At 40.8% G+C, this 19,723-nt stretch overlaps 1 protein-coding gene across 15 annotated transcripts in view; it reads right to left on the reverse strand.

Annotated features, from left to right (window-relative positions):
* SUSD1 (sushi domain containing 1) overlaps positions 1–19,723 on the reverse strand; it is a 299,394-nt gene that overhangs the window by 143,033 nt on the left and 136,638 nt on the right. Inside the window, exons 16-17 of one of the 15 annotated variants that reach the window (XM_078436584.2) lie at positions 12,725–12,818; positions 10,703–12,398 (exon numbers count right to left, since the gene is read on the reverse strand). The exons of the other annotated variants lie outside the window; for them this stretch is intronic. Of the exons in view, the coding sequence (XP_078292710.2) occupies position 12,398; positions 12,725–12,818 (95 nt within the window). The 3' untranslated portion in view covers positions 10,703–12,397. Of the gene's footprint in view, positions 1–10,702; positions 12,399–12,724; positions 12,819–19,723 lie in introns of those variants that run through there. 15 annotated transcript variants of the gene reach the window in all.

Here is a 19,723-nt window from a genome sequence, read left to right on the forward strand (position 1 = left end):
GGTAACTGGGTGGCGCCATTTTCACCGCTCCCGCGCATGCGCATACGCACCTACGAGCACTGCAACAATCCACCCCCGTAGGCTAGCAGCGCCATCTAGTGGAGAGTGGAGCTGTTACACCGAGCCCCGCCCAACTGGGCCAACTTCGCTCTTCAAGAACACAAGCCTCATACCGGCTTAATTTATGGACTATAAAGAGCTACGTAGACTGACTTCTAGGGGAAAACAAAGCAATTTCAGTCCTACTTCAATCTGTTAGCAGGTTCATCTATTATATATTTTTTCTTTTTCCTTTTTCTCTTTTACAATTCTTTTCTTTTTCTTGAATACAGAAAGAGAAAAAATTCATTTTTATTTCCAATTTTTATTAAAAATATCCGTCTTTAAGTTTTATTACTATATTTTTTACTTTTGTGTAAATTTTTTCAAATTCTACTTTACTTCCATCATTTTATTATAGTCTACTTCAGTGTACTCACCTTTTCAAATTTTCAATTTCCTTTTTTTCTTTTTTTTGTCTTTTTCATTTCTTTTTCTTGAATGCAGAAAGAGAAAAACTTCACTTTTACTTCCAATCTCTTTTAAAAATATTTTTAATTTTTATTACTATATTTTTTGCTTTCATGTAAATTTTTTCAAATTCTTACTCCCATCATTTTATTTTACTCTACTACAGTGTATTCACTTTTTCAAATTTTCAAACGATTTCTTTTTTCTTTTTTTTATTCTTCTCTTTTTCGTTTCTTTTCTTTTTTCTTAAATACAGACAATGAAAAAATTCATATTTATTTTTAATTTTTATTAAAAATATTTTTCTTTAATTTTTTCTACTATATTCTTTCCTTTTGCATGTATTTTTTCAAATTCTATTTTACCCCCCATCTCATTTTAGTCTACTTCAGTGTATTCATTTTTTTAATTCTCAAACGATTTCCTTCCACCACCCCCCCTTTTTTTCTCTCGAATCTGTCAAACCACACCTAGGATCTAGCATCATCTATTCGATTTGCGTGTGTGTGTTTAATTTTTAATTTTAATATTTTTTAATCTTTTTTAATTTCAATTTTTCTACCTCATTAATTCCCTTTCTCCCTTCAAAATGACAAAAAGAAGGAATTCACCCCAAAAGAAAGAGCATGAAGAGACGACAGCCAGGGATTTAACCAACACAGATACAAGCAAGATGTCTGAATCAGAATTTAGAATCACGATAATAAGAATACTAGCTGGAGTCGAAAATAGATTAGAATCCCTTTCTGCAGAGATAAAAGAAGTAAAAAATAGCCAGAATGAAATCAAAAATGCTATAACTGAGCTGCAATCACAGATGGATGTAGCGGCAGCAAGGATGGACAATGCAGAACAGAGAATCAGCGATATAGAGGACAAACTTACAGAGAATAACAAAGCAGAAAAAAAGATGGAGATTAAGGCAAAAGAGCACGATTTTAAGAACTAGAGAAATCAGTGACTCATTAAAAAGGAACAACATCAGAATCATAGGGGTCCCAGAAGAGGAAGAGAGAGAAATAGGGGTAGTAGAAGGGTTATGTGAGCGAATCATAGCAGAAAACTTCCCTAACCTGGAGAAAGACACAGACATCAAAATCCAGGAAGCACAGAGGACCCACATTAGATTCAACAAAAACTGACCATCAACAAGGCATACCATAGTCAAATTCACAAAATACTCAGGCAAGGAGAGAATCATGAAAGCAGCAAGGAAAAAAAAAGCCCCTAACCTACAAGGGAAGACAGATCAGGTTTGCAGCAGACCTAGCCACAGAAACTTGGCAGGCCAGAAATGAGTGGCGGGATATATTCAGTGTGCTGAATCAGAAAAATACGCAGCCAAGAATTCTTTATCCAGCAAGGCTGTCATTCAAAATAGAAGAAGAGATAAAAAGTTTCCCAGACAAACAAAAATTAAAGGAGTTTGTGACCACTGAACCAGCCCTGCAAGAAATTTTAAGGGGGACTCTCTGAGGGGAGAAAAGATGAAAAGAAAATATGTACATATATAAATAAATACCAAAAGCAACAAAAGATTAGAAAGGACCAGAGAACACCACCAGAAACTCCAACTCAATGAGCATCAAAATGGCAATAAATTCATATCTTTCAGTACTCACTCCAAACGTCAATGGACTCAATGCTCCAATCAAAAGACAGGGTAACACCTTTTGGGATGAGCACTGGGTGTTGTATGGAAACCAATTTGACAGTAAATTTCATATATTAAAAAAAAAAAAAAAAAAAAAAAAAAAAAAAAAAACAAAAGACAGGGTAACAGAATGGATAAGAAAACAAGATCCATCTATATGCTGTTTACAAGAGACCCACTTTAGACCTAAAGACACCTTCAGATTGAAAATAAGGGGATTGAGAACCATCTATCATGCTAATGGTCAAAAAAAGAAAGCCGGAGCAGCCATACTTATATCAGACAATTTAGACTTTAAAATAAAGACTATATCAAGAGATGCAGAAGGGTGTTATATCATAATCAAGGGGTCTATAGACCAAGAAGACCTAACAACTGTAAACATTTATGCACCAAATGTGGAAGCACCCAAATATATAAATCAATTAATCACAAACATAAAGAAACTGATTGATAGTAATACCATAATAGTAGGAGACTTCAATACCCCACTCACAGCAATGGACAGATCATCTAATCAAAAAATCGACGAGGAAACAATGGCTTTGAATGACACACTGGACCAGATGGACTTAACAGATATATTCAGAACATTTCATCCTAAAGCAGCAGAATATACATTCTTCTCCAGTGCACATGGAACGTTCTCCAGAATAGACCATATACCAGGACACAAATCAGCCCTAAGTAAGTACAAAAAGATCAAGATCATACCATGCATATTTTCAGACCATAACACTAAGAAACTCGAAATCAAACACAAGAAAAAATTTTGAAAGGTAACAAATACTTGGAGACTGAAGAACATCCTACTAAGGAATGAATGGGCTAACCAAGCAGTTAAAGAGAAAATTAAGAAGTATATGGAAGTCAATGAAAATGATAACACCACAACCCAAAGCCTCTGGGATGCAGCAAAGGCGGTCATAGGAGGAAAGTATATAGCAATCCAGGCCTTCCTAAAGAAGGAAGAAAGATCTCAGATACACAACCTAACCTTATGCCTTAAGGAGCTGGAAAAAGAACAGCAAATAAAACACAAAACCAGCAGAAGACAGGAAATAATAAAGATTAGAGCAGAAATTAATGCTATCAAAACCAAAAAAGCAGTAGAACAGATCAATGAAACCAGAAGCTGGTCTTTGAAAGAATTAACAAAATTGATAAACCATTAGCCAATTTGATCAAGAAGAAAAAGGAAAGGACCCAAATAAATAAAATCAAGAATGAAAGAGGAGAGATCACAACCAACAAAACAGAAATAAAAACAATAAGAGAATATTATGAGCAATTATATGCCAATAAAATGGGTAATCTGGAAGAAATGGACAAATTCCTAGAAACATACACTACCAAAACTGAAACAGGAAGAAATAGAAAATTTCAACAGACCCATAACCAGTAAGGAAATCAAATTAGTAATCAAAAATCTGCCAAAAAAACAAGAGTCCAGGGCCAGATGGCCTTCCAGGGGAATTCTACCAGACATTTAAGGAAGAGTTAACACCTATTCTCTTGAAGATGTTCCAAAAAATAGAAAGGGAAGGAAAACTTCCAAACTCTTTCTATGAAACCGGCATTACCTTGATTCCAAAACCAGAGACCCCACTAAAAAGGAGAACTATAGACCAATTTCCCTGATGAATATGGATGCAAAAATCTTCAAGATATTAGCCAATTGGATCCAACAATACATTAAAAAAATTATTCACCACGACCAAGTGGGATTTATACCTGGGATGCAGGGCTGGTTCAATATCCACAAAACACTTAATGTGATTCATCACATCAATAAAAGAAAGGAAAAGAACCAGATGATCCTCTCAGTAGATGCAGAGAAAGCATTTGACAAAATACAGCATCCTTTCTTGATAAAAACCCTCAAGAAAGTAGAGGTAGAAGGAGCATACCTTGAGATCATAAGCCATATATGAACGACCCAATGCTAATATCCTCAATGGGGAAAAACTGAGCTCTTTCCCCCTAAGGTCAGTAACAAGACAGGGATGTCCACTCTCGCCACTGTTACTCAGCATAGTATTGGAAGTCTTAGCCTCTGCAATCAGACAACACAAAGAAATAAAAGGCATCCAAATCTGCCAGGAGGAGGTCAAACTTTCACTCTTCACAGATGACATGATACTCTATATGGACAACCCAAAAGATTCCACCAATAAACTGCTAGAACCGATTCATGAATTCAGCAAAGTCTCAGGATATAAAATCAATGCACAGAAATCGGTTGCATTCCTATACGCCAACAATGAAGCGACAGAAAGAGAAGTCAAGGAATCGATCCCATTTACAGTTGCACACAAAAACATAAAATACCTAGGAATAAATCTAACCAAAGAGGTGAGAAATCTATACACTGAAGACTAGAGAAAGCTTATGAAAGAAATTGAAGAAGACACAAAAAAATGGAAAAGATTCCATGCTCCTGGATAGGAAGAACAAATATTGTTAAAATGTCGATACTACCCAAAGCAGTCTACATATTCAATGCAATCCCTATCAAAGTAACACCAGCATTCTTCACAGAGCTAGAACAAATAATCCTAAAATTTGCATGGAACCAGAAACACCCCGAATAGCCAAAGCGATCTTCAAAAACAAAATCAAAGCAGGAGGCATCACAATCTCAGACTTAAAGCTAGACTACAAAGCTCTAATCACGAAGACAGTATGGTACTGGCACAAGAACAGACACTCAGATCAATGGAACAGAATAGAGAACCCAGAAATGGACCCACAAACGTATGGCCAACTAATCTTTGACAAAGCAGGGAAGAATATCCAATGGAATAAAAACAGTCTCTTCAGCAAATGGTGCTGGGAAAACTGGACAGTGACATGCAGAAGAATGAACCTGGGCCACTTTCTTACACCATACACAAGAAGAAACTCAAAATGGATGAAAGACCTCAATGTAAGACAGGAAGCCATCAAAATTCTCAAGGAGAAAGCAGGCAAAAACTTCTTTGATCATGTCTGCAGCAACTTCTTACTCAACAAGTCTCCAGAGGCAAGGGAAACAAAAGCAAAAATGTACTACCGGGACCTCATCAAAATAAAAAGCTTCTGCACAGCAAAGGAAACAATCAGCAAAACTAAAAGGCAACTGATAGAATGGGAGAAGGTATTTGCAAATGACATATCAGATAAAGGGTTAGTATCCAAAATCTACAAAGAACTCATCAAACTCAACACCCACAAAACAAATAATCCAGTGAAGACATGGGTGAAAGACATGAATAGACACTTCTCCAAAGAAGACATCCAGATGGCCAACCGACACATGAGAAAATGCTCAACATCACTCATCATAAAGGAAATACAAAACACAACCACAATGAGATACCACCTCACCCCTGTCAGAATGGCTAACATCAACAACTCAGGGAACAACAGATGTTGGCAAGGATGCAGAGAGAGAGGATCTCTTTTGCACTGCTGGTGGGAATTCAAACTGGTGTAGCCACTCTGGAAAGCACTATGGAGGTTCCTCAAAAAATTACACACAGAACTACCTTATCACCCAGCAATTGCACTACTAGGCATTTATCCAAGGGATACAGGTGTGCTGTTTCAAAGGGACACATGCACCCCCATGTTTATAGCAGCACTATCAACAATAGCCAAAGTATGGAAAGAGCCCAAATGTCCATTGATGGATGAATGGATAAAGAAGATGTGGTGTGTGTGTGTGTGTGTGTGTGTGTGTGTGTGTGTGTGTGGTGGAGTATCACTTGGCAATCAAAAAGAATGAAATCATGCCATTTGCAACTACGTGGATGGAACTGCAGGGTATTATGCTAAGTGAAATTAGAGAAAGACAAAAATCATATGACTTTACTCATATGAGGACTTTAAGAGACAAAACAGATGAACATAAGGGAATGGAAACAAAAATAATATAAAAACAGGGAGGGGGACAAAACAGAAGAGACTCATAAATATGGAGAACAAACTGAGGGTTGCTAGAGGGGTTGTGGGAGGGGAATGGGCTGAATGGGTAAGGGGCATTAAGGAATCTACTCCTGAAATCATTGTTTCACTATATGCTAACTAATTTGGATGTAAATTTTAAAAAAATAAAAAATAAAATAAAAAAAAAAAGGAAGTTTTTTGGGGGCACCTGGCTCAGTCAGTTGAGCATCTGACTCTTGATTTTTGCTCAGGTCATGATCCCAGGGTCATAGAATTGAGCCTCATGTTGGGCTCTGTGCTGGGCATTGAGCCTGCTTCAGATTCTCTCTCTCTCCCTCTGCCACTCTACCCCATTCATGATCGCTCTCTCAAAAAAAAAAAAAAAAAAAAAAAAAAAAAGAGTGTGTGGAGTGTGTTGTTAAACTTCTGGATTCCCCTCAAATTGATAGCTAAGAAATGATAGCTTACTAATTTGCATTTTTCTTAAAAGTGAGGTTGAACATCTTTTTTTAAAAATGTTTTAGAGCCATTTGCATTTCTTTTTTGTGAGCTATAGTTTCATGTCCTTTGACCCCTAATTGGACTTTTTGTTTTGACCAAATTTCTAAGAAACTGAAAATAATAGGTTGCCAATACTTCCACATTCTAAAATGAGGTTTTTTAAATAGTCTTACGACACCTGATATCCAGGATGTAAAGTGATTTAAATGGAAAAGGTCAAAAGAGAGAAATTCCTTGGAGAAAGCCATTGGTGTCCCAAGAATTTTCAATCCCCCACCACAATGACAAGGGGATCTTTCCTCAGCCTGGAAAGAGAAGCTTCAAGGGGACCCCACACTCAGAGTTTCTGACTTGTGTCCCGTAAACCTTTGGAAGACACGCTGGCCTGGTAGCAGATTCCAAGGATAAGAAACTCAAGGGTCAAGAAGCTGAGGCTGTCAGGGCAGCAATAGGACAAAAAAGTGGGATCCACACTGGGAACAAGCTACACTTCCATTAATGGGAGGACAAAGGGTCAAATGAATAAGGAAACTTGTGTGGCTGGAGTGACCTGTGAGAGCAGGCGGTCCTCCATTTGGCATGGAAGGATCCCATGAGTCCAGTGGATACCTGGGAAAGTAATTATGTTGGGGGAGACACCTTGGTGTGACTTCTCCCAAAAAAGGACAGACTTCCAGGGCAGGACATCTCCAGGAACACCAGCAGTGAGAGGCCATGGGATACATGTTCAGGGGCAGGAGCTGAGGCAGTGACTTAAGAGGCCAGGATAACAAAATAGAAAATACCTAGATATACATAACACAAAATAAGCATAAGCTACCTTGTAAATTGAAAACTAGAATACTCTAGAGAGGGACACACACAAAATTAAATGGAGACACATTCCATGTTGTGAGATAGGAGCACTCTTTATTGACCACATGCCCCCCCACTCCAACCAAAAAAAATATTAAGATTTTGGGGGGAATATGACCAAATAATTCCTTAGTTTATGTATAATAAATATGTACACATGAATAAATATATAATAAGATCTGAGAATAATCTGAGAATTAACAGAAAGAGTGGTAACTTAATTTTACTTGGTACTAAAAATCCTATTTTAAAGTTAGAACAGGTGGTATTGGCACAGAAATAGATCAGCAGAACAAAGGAGAACATTCAGAAATAGACTTTGGTATCTAATTCAGTATATAATTCAAACCACTAGGGGAAAAAAGTCAGTGAATATTAATAGGACAACTGGCTAAAACCATTTAACAGCTTAATTTAAAGAAAAAAAAAAAAAAAAAAAAGATCCCCTCTGTCCCGAACCTCACTCTGTATACTAAAATAAATTTCAGATGGATTAAAGATTTAAATGTTTTTATTTTATTTTATTTTTTATTGTTTATTTATTTTTGAGACAGAGAGAGACAGAGCATGAGCTGGGGAGGGGCAGAGAGAGAGGGAGACACAGAAGCTGAAGCAGGCTCCAGGCTCTGAGCTGTCAGCACAGAGCCCGACGCGGCACTCGAACTCACGGACCGCGAGATCATGACCTGAGCGGAAGTCGGCCGCTTAACCGACTGAGCCACCCAGGCGCCCCTAGATTTAAATGTTTTTTAAAACTGCTGAATTATATTTATTACCTTGAGATTGGAAGGTCCCTCAAGCATGGCACCAAAGATACAATATACAAGGAAAAAATGGATAAATCTGACTACCTAAATTTTAAGGTTTTGTGTGGCAAGATATGACACAATCAGGGTCAAAAGGGAGAATGATAAACTAGAAAATTTGTTTATAAAATATATGACAGCCAGGAATAAAAATTACTATGATACAAAGAGCTTTTCATATCAATAAAAGACAAACCAAGTACCGAGAAAAAAGGCAATTCACCCAGACAGAATTACAAATGACCAGTCAACATGCAAAAATAAAGATATGCAAATAAAGCATGGAAACATCATTTTTCACCCATCAGATTAATCAAGATGAAAGATATCAACAGTGCCCAGTGGTGCTGAGGCTTTCTGCTAGTGAGATTGTAAACTGGTATAAACTTTCTGCTGAGATTCCTCTGACAATATGTAGTAAACGTAAAACATATATCATTTTCAATTTCACACAATTATACAATTTGTATAAGAATAGTAAACATCTGGAAACATCCTAAATACATAATGCACAAAAGAGTATTGGCTAAATAAAATATGGCACAAAATTCTAATGCGGTCACCATTGACTGCATTTAAAAAATGTGCCCAGAAATGAAAGAAGCAGTTTACAAAACTACACATGTAGTTTGACCCCATGTTTGTAACCCAAAAAATGGGTTGCACCAAAAAATGTATGGATATGGATACACATGCATACACACACACATCACCAAAATGATTCATTTATTCTCCTTCTCTCTCTCAAACAATAGGAACACTGCTTTTTTAATTGATTTGCTTCAATGTATCACCTGTCCACATTAGGCACAAAGAAAGCCCCATCCTCTTTCCTCTCCAAAATGCAGCACTTCAGTTCAGCAACAACAGTCATGCAGGCAAAAGGCCCCTAAAGCACTAATTGATTGACTACTACTAACATTGGTTTTCTCTTAGATGAATAGAATGGAAAAATAGAAGGTTTAGAAACTCCCAAATGTGAGATCAGCAATAAAAAGGGAACACCTTTTTACTTCCTTTAACATCACTTTAAGTATTAACTTGATCCCAAACTAATGTGGAATTGCAAGATCATCACTTTTGCTCTGGTCTTGGGTTAAGTGCCCAGCTACAGTTTCAGGTCTTGAGTCAGAGACAAACTATTACCTATTTCCCCTAATTAACCTCCAACTCTTTGATGGTTTGTGGCTCCTTGTAGAAGAGATCTCGGGGGGAGATACCTTTTACTGAAAAGACAGATAAAAGAAGATCGGCTATAGTAGAAAGGTCATTGGTTAAAACACATATATGGAGAGAGAAACACAAAGGCCTGACTCTCCCCAAAACCAAAAGGGATGTCCAAAGGTGAGCTCAAGGCCAGTCAAATCCCAGGAATGAGGACTAGACTTGCATCAGACGACTCGGCCCCACAACTCAGGCCACATACCTGTCTGAACCCATTTCTCCATTCTAAAGTGGGAAAAACGGTAACCCCTAACCTTCCCACCACACACGACTGTTATGAGGATGGAATGGAAGAATGTGTATCAACAAAAACTCCAGTGGAGATAAACAAAAACCTCAGGCATGCAGACACACAAATCAGCCAGGGAACAATCTGCTCCTATCTGGTCAACCTCTAATTTTGATTCCTAACCTAGAAGGGAGCTCACAACTGGGTCTCGGTGCTCACTTCTACACGCTTCCCCATGACAGTCAATAGGGGGAGATCCTGCCTCCATCCTCAGCTTGGACCTGGCTTTATTTAGAGGCACTCCAAAGCGACTCCAAGTGCTGCCTGGGCAGCCCTTGGGCAGACAGACCCTGCATTCTCCCGGGAAGACCCACTATTGCTCTCCTGAGATGCCCTCCCCACCTTAACCACGAATCTGCCTGGGGGAAAAAAAAAAAAGAACAGTATTGTGGTAAAGCTCCCAGGTGAATTTAGAGGACCTCAAGCTGCCCGCCGCCATGTTTATGAGGAAACTGTTAGAAAAGAACTGCAGAAAGATATACATCCTTTCTGCAAACTTCAGCACCTGCTTCTGTTCAGTAATACTACTGAGCAACTGTGTTATGTACTCAGAAGTACAGTTTACCGAACATTTTACTTAATATTTAGTCAGTTATTTTACCCAGACAACGACAACTTTGCCAAGTTCCCATGTGGACCACAGTAACTTCTTTGGCAGTTAATTGTAGAGCTGGAAATTAAGGGGGCTACAGAAACATATGGTGTTTACAGAACCAGTAAAACAACAACAACAACAACAACAACAACAACAACAACAACAATTAATTCAGATTCTCTCTTTGGATAGAGGAGACTTTAGGAAAAACCTTACTCATCAGAGACCCTACCCTACAGTAACCACAATAATTTGTAAGGATTCCAAATTTCATTCAAGAGCTGTGAAAATAGTATGAGTTTGAATAGCTGCACATAAAGATTAAAAGTAGAAAGGTATTTGTATTAGTCTTTTGAGAGCTCTACTCTATAAATCACCTAAGATGAGAGCAGGAAAGTTTCTAAACACTCATCTGCGGTTGTAGGCCAAGGTAGTACCTCAGAGGACAAAAGACAACTATTCCTAATACTGCCTAAGCTGGCAGGGCCAGGGGCTGACAGCTGTTACTGAACATCCAGGTGTCAGGATATTACTTCCCTCTCTCTGACTCTTCCTAATTGAGGGGATATACTTGGACCTGGATCTCCCAGGGCAGCTTCATAGACAGTTTCCACCTGTTTCTACTGTTTCTATTGTTTCCTCATCTGCAATACACAAGCTCAGACCACACAGATCTGACCCTCACTAACACCCAGGAAGCTCATGGAGAGAGGACACACAAGTCCATCCTATCAGAAAGACTGTCCCTTTTCCTCAGGACTGCAACACTGCACAGTTCCAGGGCCACGTTCATATGCACCTTGCCCTGAGGTTATACAATATAACTGTCTCCTGGTTTCCACCCCCTTGCTTTTTATTCTCCAGGCCTAGAAGAGGGAGAAAAGGGATAATACCATTGTTACTCAGGAAAGCCACACGCCTCTGTCTTCTCCATTCATTTCTTACTGAGCCTTGGAATTACACCACCAGTTAGAGAAGACAGTTAAAGAACACGGATTCAGAGTTTAAAAGCCAAGTCTAGTACATTCCGTCTGTAAATTCAGCAAGTTGACGGTGGGCCCACGGCTGCTTGCATTTAATGTGTCATGGCTCATGATAAAGGAACAGTCATAGTTACTGAGGTTGTAGGTGAAGGGGAAGATTACACATCACTCACATTCTTCCCCCTTCCCTATGAACACATGGATTCTGGCCACGGGCTTTATAACGTTTCGACCCATTGTTACTAAAGGAAGGCACAGGTCATTTATATCAGAGAGTAATAAAAAAGGTAGACAAGGCTACTATAAACTTTGGTGTGGAAGAGAAGAACTGACTAAATTAACAGAATATTTTTATTGGAATGAAAACTTGGGGCTTTTGATTACCTGTAAACCAATGGATCTGTATCAAAGCGACACTGCCTAACACACATTGCAGGGAACTTACTGGAGTCAGGCCGGGTTAGTATACTATTTGCATGTCGATCGATTGTAAGAAAAGGGTTGCTTCTAAAATGTTTGACAAGTTTGCCTACTGTCAATGAGCTCTATCCTTCTGAATGACCTCCTTCATAAAGGCAAATTCTAGCCCAAACTTAAGTCCCCCTCATCGCTCATTGTAAAAGGATGGATTCCAAATTAATTCAGAGATGCCATAAAGGAAGATGCAGAGACTCTCTTGTATTCAATGTCCAGAAGAGCTGACTCTCAGGTATCACTCAGAGGAAGACAAGGGTCCAGCCCACATGATCTTTAGCCTGCGGTCAATATTATATTGTATATCAAGGGTCTCACGTTCACACACAGAACTGGTTGTGTAGCAAGCAGAGAAGACATCAGCAATTCCTGAGTTTCCTCCTTTTGGGGAATTCCACAGAGGTATTCACCATCCTGAATCCAGAAACGGGACCAAGCTGGGAATGGAAAAAGTTGCAGACCCATACACACCTGGGTGGAAGTCACATGGGGCCTCTGTCTAGGCAGGCACCTGAGAAACAGCCATAACATCTGCCTCAGCACCGTGCATCCTCCACAGGTAGTGCCCGTCTGCAATCTAGATGTGGAGGAGGAAAAGAGTCCATTGACACACTCTGGTTTTCCCTTGGTGTATCTCTATCTGCAGCTCATGTACCCTCATGGGAAGCAGCATGGGAAATCAGCACAGCCATCACCAACCCTGCTCTTTTTCTGCACCAGAAGCACATCTCCCTCCCTGCCCGAAGGTGTAGACTACTCGTGCCTTTCACCTGCTGAGTGCTGAGCCCAGGACAACCTCTGCCCACATCCCCTTTGGCTCTCCTCAATCCCAGCTGTTCTCATGACTCCAACCCCATCCTTCCACCATTCCGCTCATTTCTCAAAAATGACAGTCTCACATACCACACGGCTGAGAAGGACAGGAATGCGAGAATAATCACAACAGCCACGGAGCCCAGCCCAACGCCCACCATCTGCTGCAGCATGAATGACGAATCTGCGGAACAAAACCACATGCTGAGCCCACAGCAGGAATCGTGGCCCTCCCAGGAGGCACAGGTGCACCTGTGCTCACTCCATTTTAACCCAGAGCGTGGCCCCATTTACTAAACCATCCCAAGAATGCTCAGAGTGCCTCTGTGTCCCCTGAGTTGGCCTGGAGGGTGTAGGGCCTAAGGAAAATACAGTTCCAAGGGATTTCTGAAGAGGAAATAGAAAACCAGGCCACATTCAAGTTACAAGGGATAAAAAAGCTCATCTTGTTGTGGATACAAATACAGCAGACCGTGTTGCTTGTATTGGTCCTCTCTCAACCAATTATGCCTGAAAGTTTTTATGGGCAGTTTTCGTTTGCATTGAGGAAGAAGTCATTCTGACATCGTTTGGATTTTTGCTCCAAAAATGATAGGTAGGTCCAGTGGTCAGACACAGCAAACAAATCCTCCCTGCCAGATAGAGTCATCTGTCATTTTCCCTGCACACCTACAAGGACAGCACCTCCCTGCTCTGCTCAGCAGGTTGCCATGAGGATAAAGTAAGAAAATTGATGTAAAACCTCTTTGGAGGACGTCTATATGTTCTCTTTGGGGGGTATCGTATGTCAACCCCAGGGGGATGCTTTGTTATAAACCAAAAGACACCCACATTTGAGTTGCACATTTGGGCCAAGTGACTGAATCAGAGCATCATGTTCTACACTAAAGGGCTCATTTTCATTTGCAAACAACTTATTTAGCATTTACTATATGCCAAACACTGTTCTAATTACTTCTCCTAACTACCCAGTGAGGACTATAATAATAGTGTATTGCAATAATAGTGCCCAGCGTAATAACAGTACATGGGACACTATTATTATTATTATTCCCGTTTTACAGATGAGGAATGGAGGCACGGAGTGGTTCAACAACTTGCCCAAGGTGACCTAGCTAATAAACAACAGAGCCAGATCGAAACCCAAGCTGTCTGGTTCCAGCATCTTTGCTTTTAACCATAACACCATGCTTTCCCAGTGCAGATCTGAATCTACATGGTCTACAGCAGAGAAGGTCATGTTCCCCCCTCGTGTAGGCCCTGTCCTTTCCTGCACAGGCTGAGGATGATGGGGTCTCAGACTGTAGCAGTGTAAAAGACCAACTGTGCAATGGTGCCACCAGACATCGAAAAGATCTTGGGGGATGACCCTGCATGCATAGAATTAGAAAGAAAAATACCGAGGCACCTGGGTAGCTCAGTCGGTTAAGCATCTGACTCTTGATTTCGGCTCAGGTCATGATCTCATGGTTTGTGGGACTGAGCCCCACATTGGGCTCTGCGCTGACAGCACAAAGCCTGCTTGGGATTCTCTCTCTCCTTCTCTCTCTGTCCCTCTCCCACTTGCACGCACTCTCTCTCTCTCAAAATAAATAAAATAAAACTTAAAAAAAGAAAAAGAAAAATGCCATCAAGCCATAGAATAAATGTAAGGAAGCACAACTAAGTCCAAATTTTGCCAAATGATTTGCCGTGGTTTTTACTGCCAGAACATCCAAATATTTCATTTTTCTGTACCCTCCTGTTAACAATGCCCCAGGCACATGCTTAGTCTGCCCCTTGGGTCATCCAGCACTGCCTTGGAAGAGTTGAAAACAGCAAAAGCAAAGCTCTGTTAAGTAAGGAGGGGCTTGAGAGGAAAATTAGTAGCCCCTGGACTTGAGACCCTCAAACATAGATGACTCTCTTCCTTGGCAGTGAAAGAGGCACATCTGAGAAGAGAGTATATATATATAGTATATATATATATACTATATATGCCAGTATATATATATACTATATATGCTACTTAACTTTTTCATTACTTAATTTGTGTGCTACAGTAGCCACTGGACACAATGTGGCTATTTAAATCTACACTAGTTTCCATTAAATTAAAAGTTCAGTTTCTCAGTCATACCATTTCAAGTGCTCAATTTCAAGTACACATTTCAAGTTCCCAGTAGCCACACGTGGCTAGTTGCTACCATATTGGACAGCACAGCTTCAAAATCTTCCCATTGTTGCAGAAAGCTATGTTGATTGGCACCTGCTCAGATCTCTCCAACCAGGCTGGGAGCAGTTGGGTTCTGTTCTCTAATAGGGTAGCTGGCACCAGCAAAAGCAAGCCATGGACTACACTTCTTGCTAAAAAGCTCTGCAAAATCCACTACCTCAGAAAGTGTTTTCAGGAGACTTCCTGGAAAAAAAACATGGTTTATGCTGTTTGGCTACCTTTAATATTCAGGGGAAAGAAAAAAAAAATGTCTTGAGGCCTTACAAAAATGTAAGAGGCCATACTACAAAATGGAAGGATGTGGTTACACTAGAAATTAGTGGTGAAAAAAAAAAACAAAAAACTAGGAGAGTGACTCACATTATTAGTGATAAACAGTGCGGTATCAGCATAGGAATGAATATACTGGAACATAACAGCCTAGAAATAAACCCACGTATACCAAATAAATTTCAGAGCTTAAATACTGAGGTCGGGTTGTCCAAGTCTGTAACTGTGGACTCTGGACAAGTTGCTTAGCCATTCTGTGCCTCAGTTTCCCCACTGAGGGATGATCGAGTAACATGGGAATGATAATAACAGTGCCCACCTCATTGGGTTATTGTGAGAAACAGATGAGGTAAGTCATGTTAGCACTGTGCCTGGCACGCAGTAAGCAACTGGCAAATGTTAGCTATTGTTAATTACTGTTTTGTTACTGTTTCAAATCATTAGGGGAAATGACACATCACTCGTAACTAGTGTTGAGAAAATTGGCTGGCCATTTAGAATAAAAGGATTTTGACCATTTGAGCTTATATTATATATGCCAAAATAAAACCCGGACAGGTTAAAGGCTCAAATAGCAACCTAAAAAAATTAGAACAAAATGTAAGTGAATGCCTACCTAAAATATTTATCTAAAGCAGATGAGAATTTTCTAAGCATTATTTACTAATGCAGAAACCATAATGCTAACTGCTGGGAACTACTGTGGCTCTACCACAAAGCCATCTCTTAAAAGATTTTGCCTGGCCTTGACTTTAAGTTATCATCGACTACACTTTGCAAAGCCTATCTTCCTTCTACAAAGTTCCATGTTCTTTGCTCATCTCCAGCCTGCTTTTTCTTCACTATTTCTCAAAGACCACTTGCAGTGGTCCACTGGCTCATGTGAAAACTGTATGAACCTGCATTATAGAATGTGCTTCATCCAGGTCAGAAGACTTTATGTGAAGCAGTTAGCTCTTCTCTTGCTTTGAAATGTCCCCTCACAAACCAACAGGACAGAAGCAAAGTAGGAGTGTATGAACCTGACTTTCTCTTGACCATCCACCAGCAGGACATCATTTACCCTAAGCCACATGCCTGCCCAACTACTCCTTACCCTACACAAAAGTATTGGACAATCATCTTTTTTGTTCTGCATAACATGACTTGGGTTCTGGCTCCAGGCATGGTTCTTGCTGGTATGCATCTCTTGGTCTACTTTGTGCATGTAGTCTGTGAAAATCTGAGTCCATCCAATCCAAAGTGTTCACAGTGTAGCCACACAAGATTTCTTTAGGGACTTCCCGCCGTTAATTCCTCACTGAGAACATTTACAGCTGACCAATTTGTATTACATTTTTTAAAGTTCTGCCATCCTCTGGTTACCCTCCCTTCCACGGTTTCATGCTATAAAATCATGCTTATTTTTCTTCTGAATCACTTGTAGAATATTCTATCAGAAACTGAAGTGAGTGAGTCATGTGTTGTATCACAGATATGCAGTGACTCAACCTTGACAGGGTAAATCCATTAGGCTAAACTCCACCATTCTCTTCAGCGTGGCTCCCTGAGGAGGTACAGCGTTCAGGAGGAATGACAGGCCTTCTCTGCGCTTATCTTCAACTCTTGCACTAATGCAAATATCACAGGTGCTGAGGAGCAAGTTAGAAAGACCCTGTGCCTACTCTCAGGCTCTGGGACAGCTTGAAAACTGCCTATGGATGTGGACGTTTTTTTCATGAATTTACACAAGCAGGGCCATTTCCTGAAAGCAATAATTCTGTTCTCCAAAAGGTACAAATAATTAGCACCATGACTTCTGTTTGGCATGTGAAATTCCTGTCTGCTATTCTAGGGTCTCCTCACTTGAATTCCCTGCAGAGGAGGAGACGGCGAAGGAGATCAAAGTAGAAGATTAATTTAGAGATAAGTAACACCTGATGAATCAGCAACTTTTTAAAAATTCATTTTTGGGAGCCTGGGTGGCTTGGTCGGTTAAGCATCCGACTTCGGCTCAGGTCATGATCTCACGATCCGTGAGTTCAAGCCCCGCATCGGGCTCTGTGCTGAACACTCAGAGCCTGGAGCCTGTCTCGGATTCTGTGTCTCCCTCTCTCTGTGCCCCTCCCCTGTTCATGCTCTGTCTCTCTCTGTCTCAAAAAATAAATAAACGTTAAAAAAAAATTTTTTTTTTAAATAAAAAAAAAATTCATTTTCTACTGCAGCTTCCAAATTACCATAAACTTAGCAGCTGGCCCCCATTCATTAGCTTGCACTTCTGTAGGCCAGAAGCTCAGGCACATTGTGACTGGGTCCTCTGCTCAGCGTCTTCCAAGGCTGAAATCAATGTGTCAGGTGGTCTGCCTTTCCCTCTGGAGCCTCTGGGGAAGAACCTGCTTCCAAATTCCTTGCAGCTGCAGGACTGAGGTCCCCATATTCTTACTGGCTATCAACCATTGGCGGCTCAGCTCCTATGGGCCACCCACATTCCTGCCATGTGGTTCCCTCCATCTTCAAAGACGGTAGGAGAAACCCTTATGTTAGATCCATCTCTCCCTTTGAATCTCCAATCTCCCGTTTCTGACCCCTAGATCCAGACTGAAAGGGCTCATGTGAAGGTCAGGTCCATCTGGATAACCTATTTGGGATCTTAATTACATCTTCAAATCCTTTCACGGCAACACTGAGAATAGCCTTTGAATGAGTAAATGAGAGAAGGTGGGTGTCCAGCAGTGGCCACATTATAATTCTGCCTACCACAATTATGCAGGTTTAAAATATGCATGCGTGTGTGTGTGTGTGTGTGTGTGTGTGTATACGTACATGTGTGTAGCGTATACAAACATAAACATACACACTAGGATTAGATCTTAAGGTAACTCTTCCCTGGCTTATTTAAGTATTGCACTTCCTATGCTTCATTTTTCATCAGACTATGCGGCTGGCTCACCAGTAATCATCCAACTCAATGGGTTCCAGGCACTGCTCCACTCTTCAAACGTGTTCCCTCAGGGTATGAAATCTAGTATGAAAGGACAAGTGCACCAGTTTCTCTAAAGTATGGCAGAATGGCTAAGGAGAGGGAGAGGAAGAGGGAAGGAGGAAGGGAGAGAGAGAGAGGGCATTCCTGCCTGTTGAGTAAATTTTAAGAAGCTTCAGGGAGGAGACAGCATTTCATTTTTTTTTTTTAACTTTTTTTTTTTTTTTTTTTTTTTTTGAGACAGAGACAGAGCATGAACGGGGGAAGGGCAGAGAGAGAGGGAGACACAGAATCGGAAGCAGGCTGCAGGCTCCAGGCTCCGAGCCATCAGCCCAGAGCCCGACGCGGGGCTCGAACTCATGGACCGCAAGATCGTGACCTGAGCTGAAGTCGGCCGCTCAACCGACTGAGCCACCCAGGCACCCCAACAACATTTGATTTTAATCTTGATGAATAGGTGGGATTGTAACAAACTCGTGAGCAGAGATTACAGGAAGGTTATAGGGCAATCCGGGTGGAAATAAGCAAGTAACCGTATGAGCAAAGACACTGAGGAAAATAAGCAAGGGCCATAACCAGAGAAGAGCTAGCACATCATTTTGAATGGAGTAGGAGAGATGCAACTGGAAGGGCATGCTGGTGTCCAAGTGAGGCCTTAGAAACCAGTCTAAAATGTAATGGAGAACCATGGAAGAACCATCAGGGGAAATAGGAAAATCAGAGCCACAGTTTGGACAGATGAGTCAGGCATGTAGGCTGGAGTGAAGAAGGAAACCCTGGGGTGCCTGGGTGTCTCAATCAGTTAAGTGTCCGACTTCAGCTCAGGTCATGATCTCATGGTCTGGAAGTTCAAGACCTGCTTCGGGCTCTGTGCTGACAGCTCAGAGCCTAGAGCCTGCTTCGGATTCTGTGTCTCCTTCTCTCTCTGCTCCTCCCCGACTCTCTCACTCTCTCTCTCTCTCTCTCAAAAATAAACATGTAAAAAAAATTTTTTTTTAAAAAGGAAACTATGAACACCATGATGGAAGAGGAGAAAGGAGGCTTTGCCCACTCTCTGTGCTACAGATAATAAAGGCCTATGCACAAGGGGACGAATCCAGAAATGAGACCAGCACACCCTAGGCGTAAAATGTGGCTGAAAGGGAAAGGGTCACTAATGACTCAGGGGTTTCATGCCTATGACTGAAGAGTGTTCTGTGATTACAGTGTGTGATCATCTCCCATATATCAAATGACTTTGCTTTGTGACTCAGGAAATCACAGACTCAGTACTTTGTGGCTGGAAGGGATCAGAAAGATTGTGGTAAGAGGCAGCTGAGAACCTGCCAAGTTAAATATAATTGCAAAGGCCCTCAGCTGATTAGTAGCAAGGCTCAAGCAAGGAAGCCCAGGCCTCCCCATTTCCCATCAAACCAACTGCTGGTTCCCTGGTAATCACAAAGCCCTTTTAGGAGCAATCTGCGTCAGGTAAGTAGCATAATTTGTCACTGGGCAAAGGCAAGAACGGGGCCGTTGCTCGGCAAATGAACTGGAACAAGTTCAGGACTAATCTGGATCCTGCAAATTATTTTGTGAGATGGCAGTCTCCAACATTTTTGCAAAAGGGGACTGCCAAAGGTGTGTGCACAGTACAGGTAACATTTGT

This window comes from Panthera onca, chromosome D4 (assembly GCF_046562875.1).
Source record: "Panthera onca isolate mPanOnc1 chromosome D4, mPanOnc1 haplotype 2, whole genome shotgun sequence".
Classification (NCBI taxonomy): Eukaryota; Metazoa; Chordata; class Mammalia; order Carnivora; family Felidae; genus Panthera; species Panthera onca.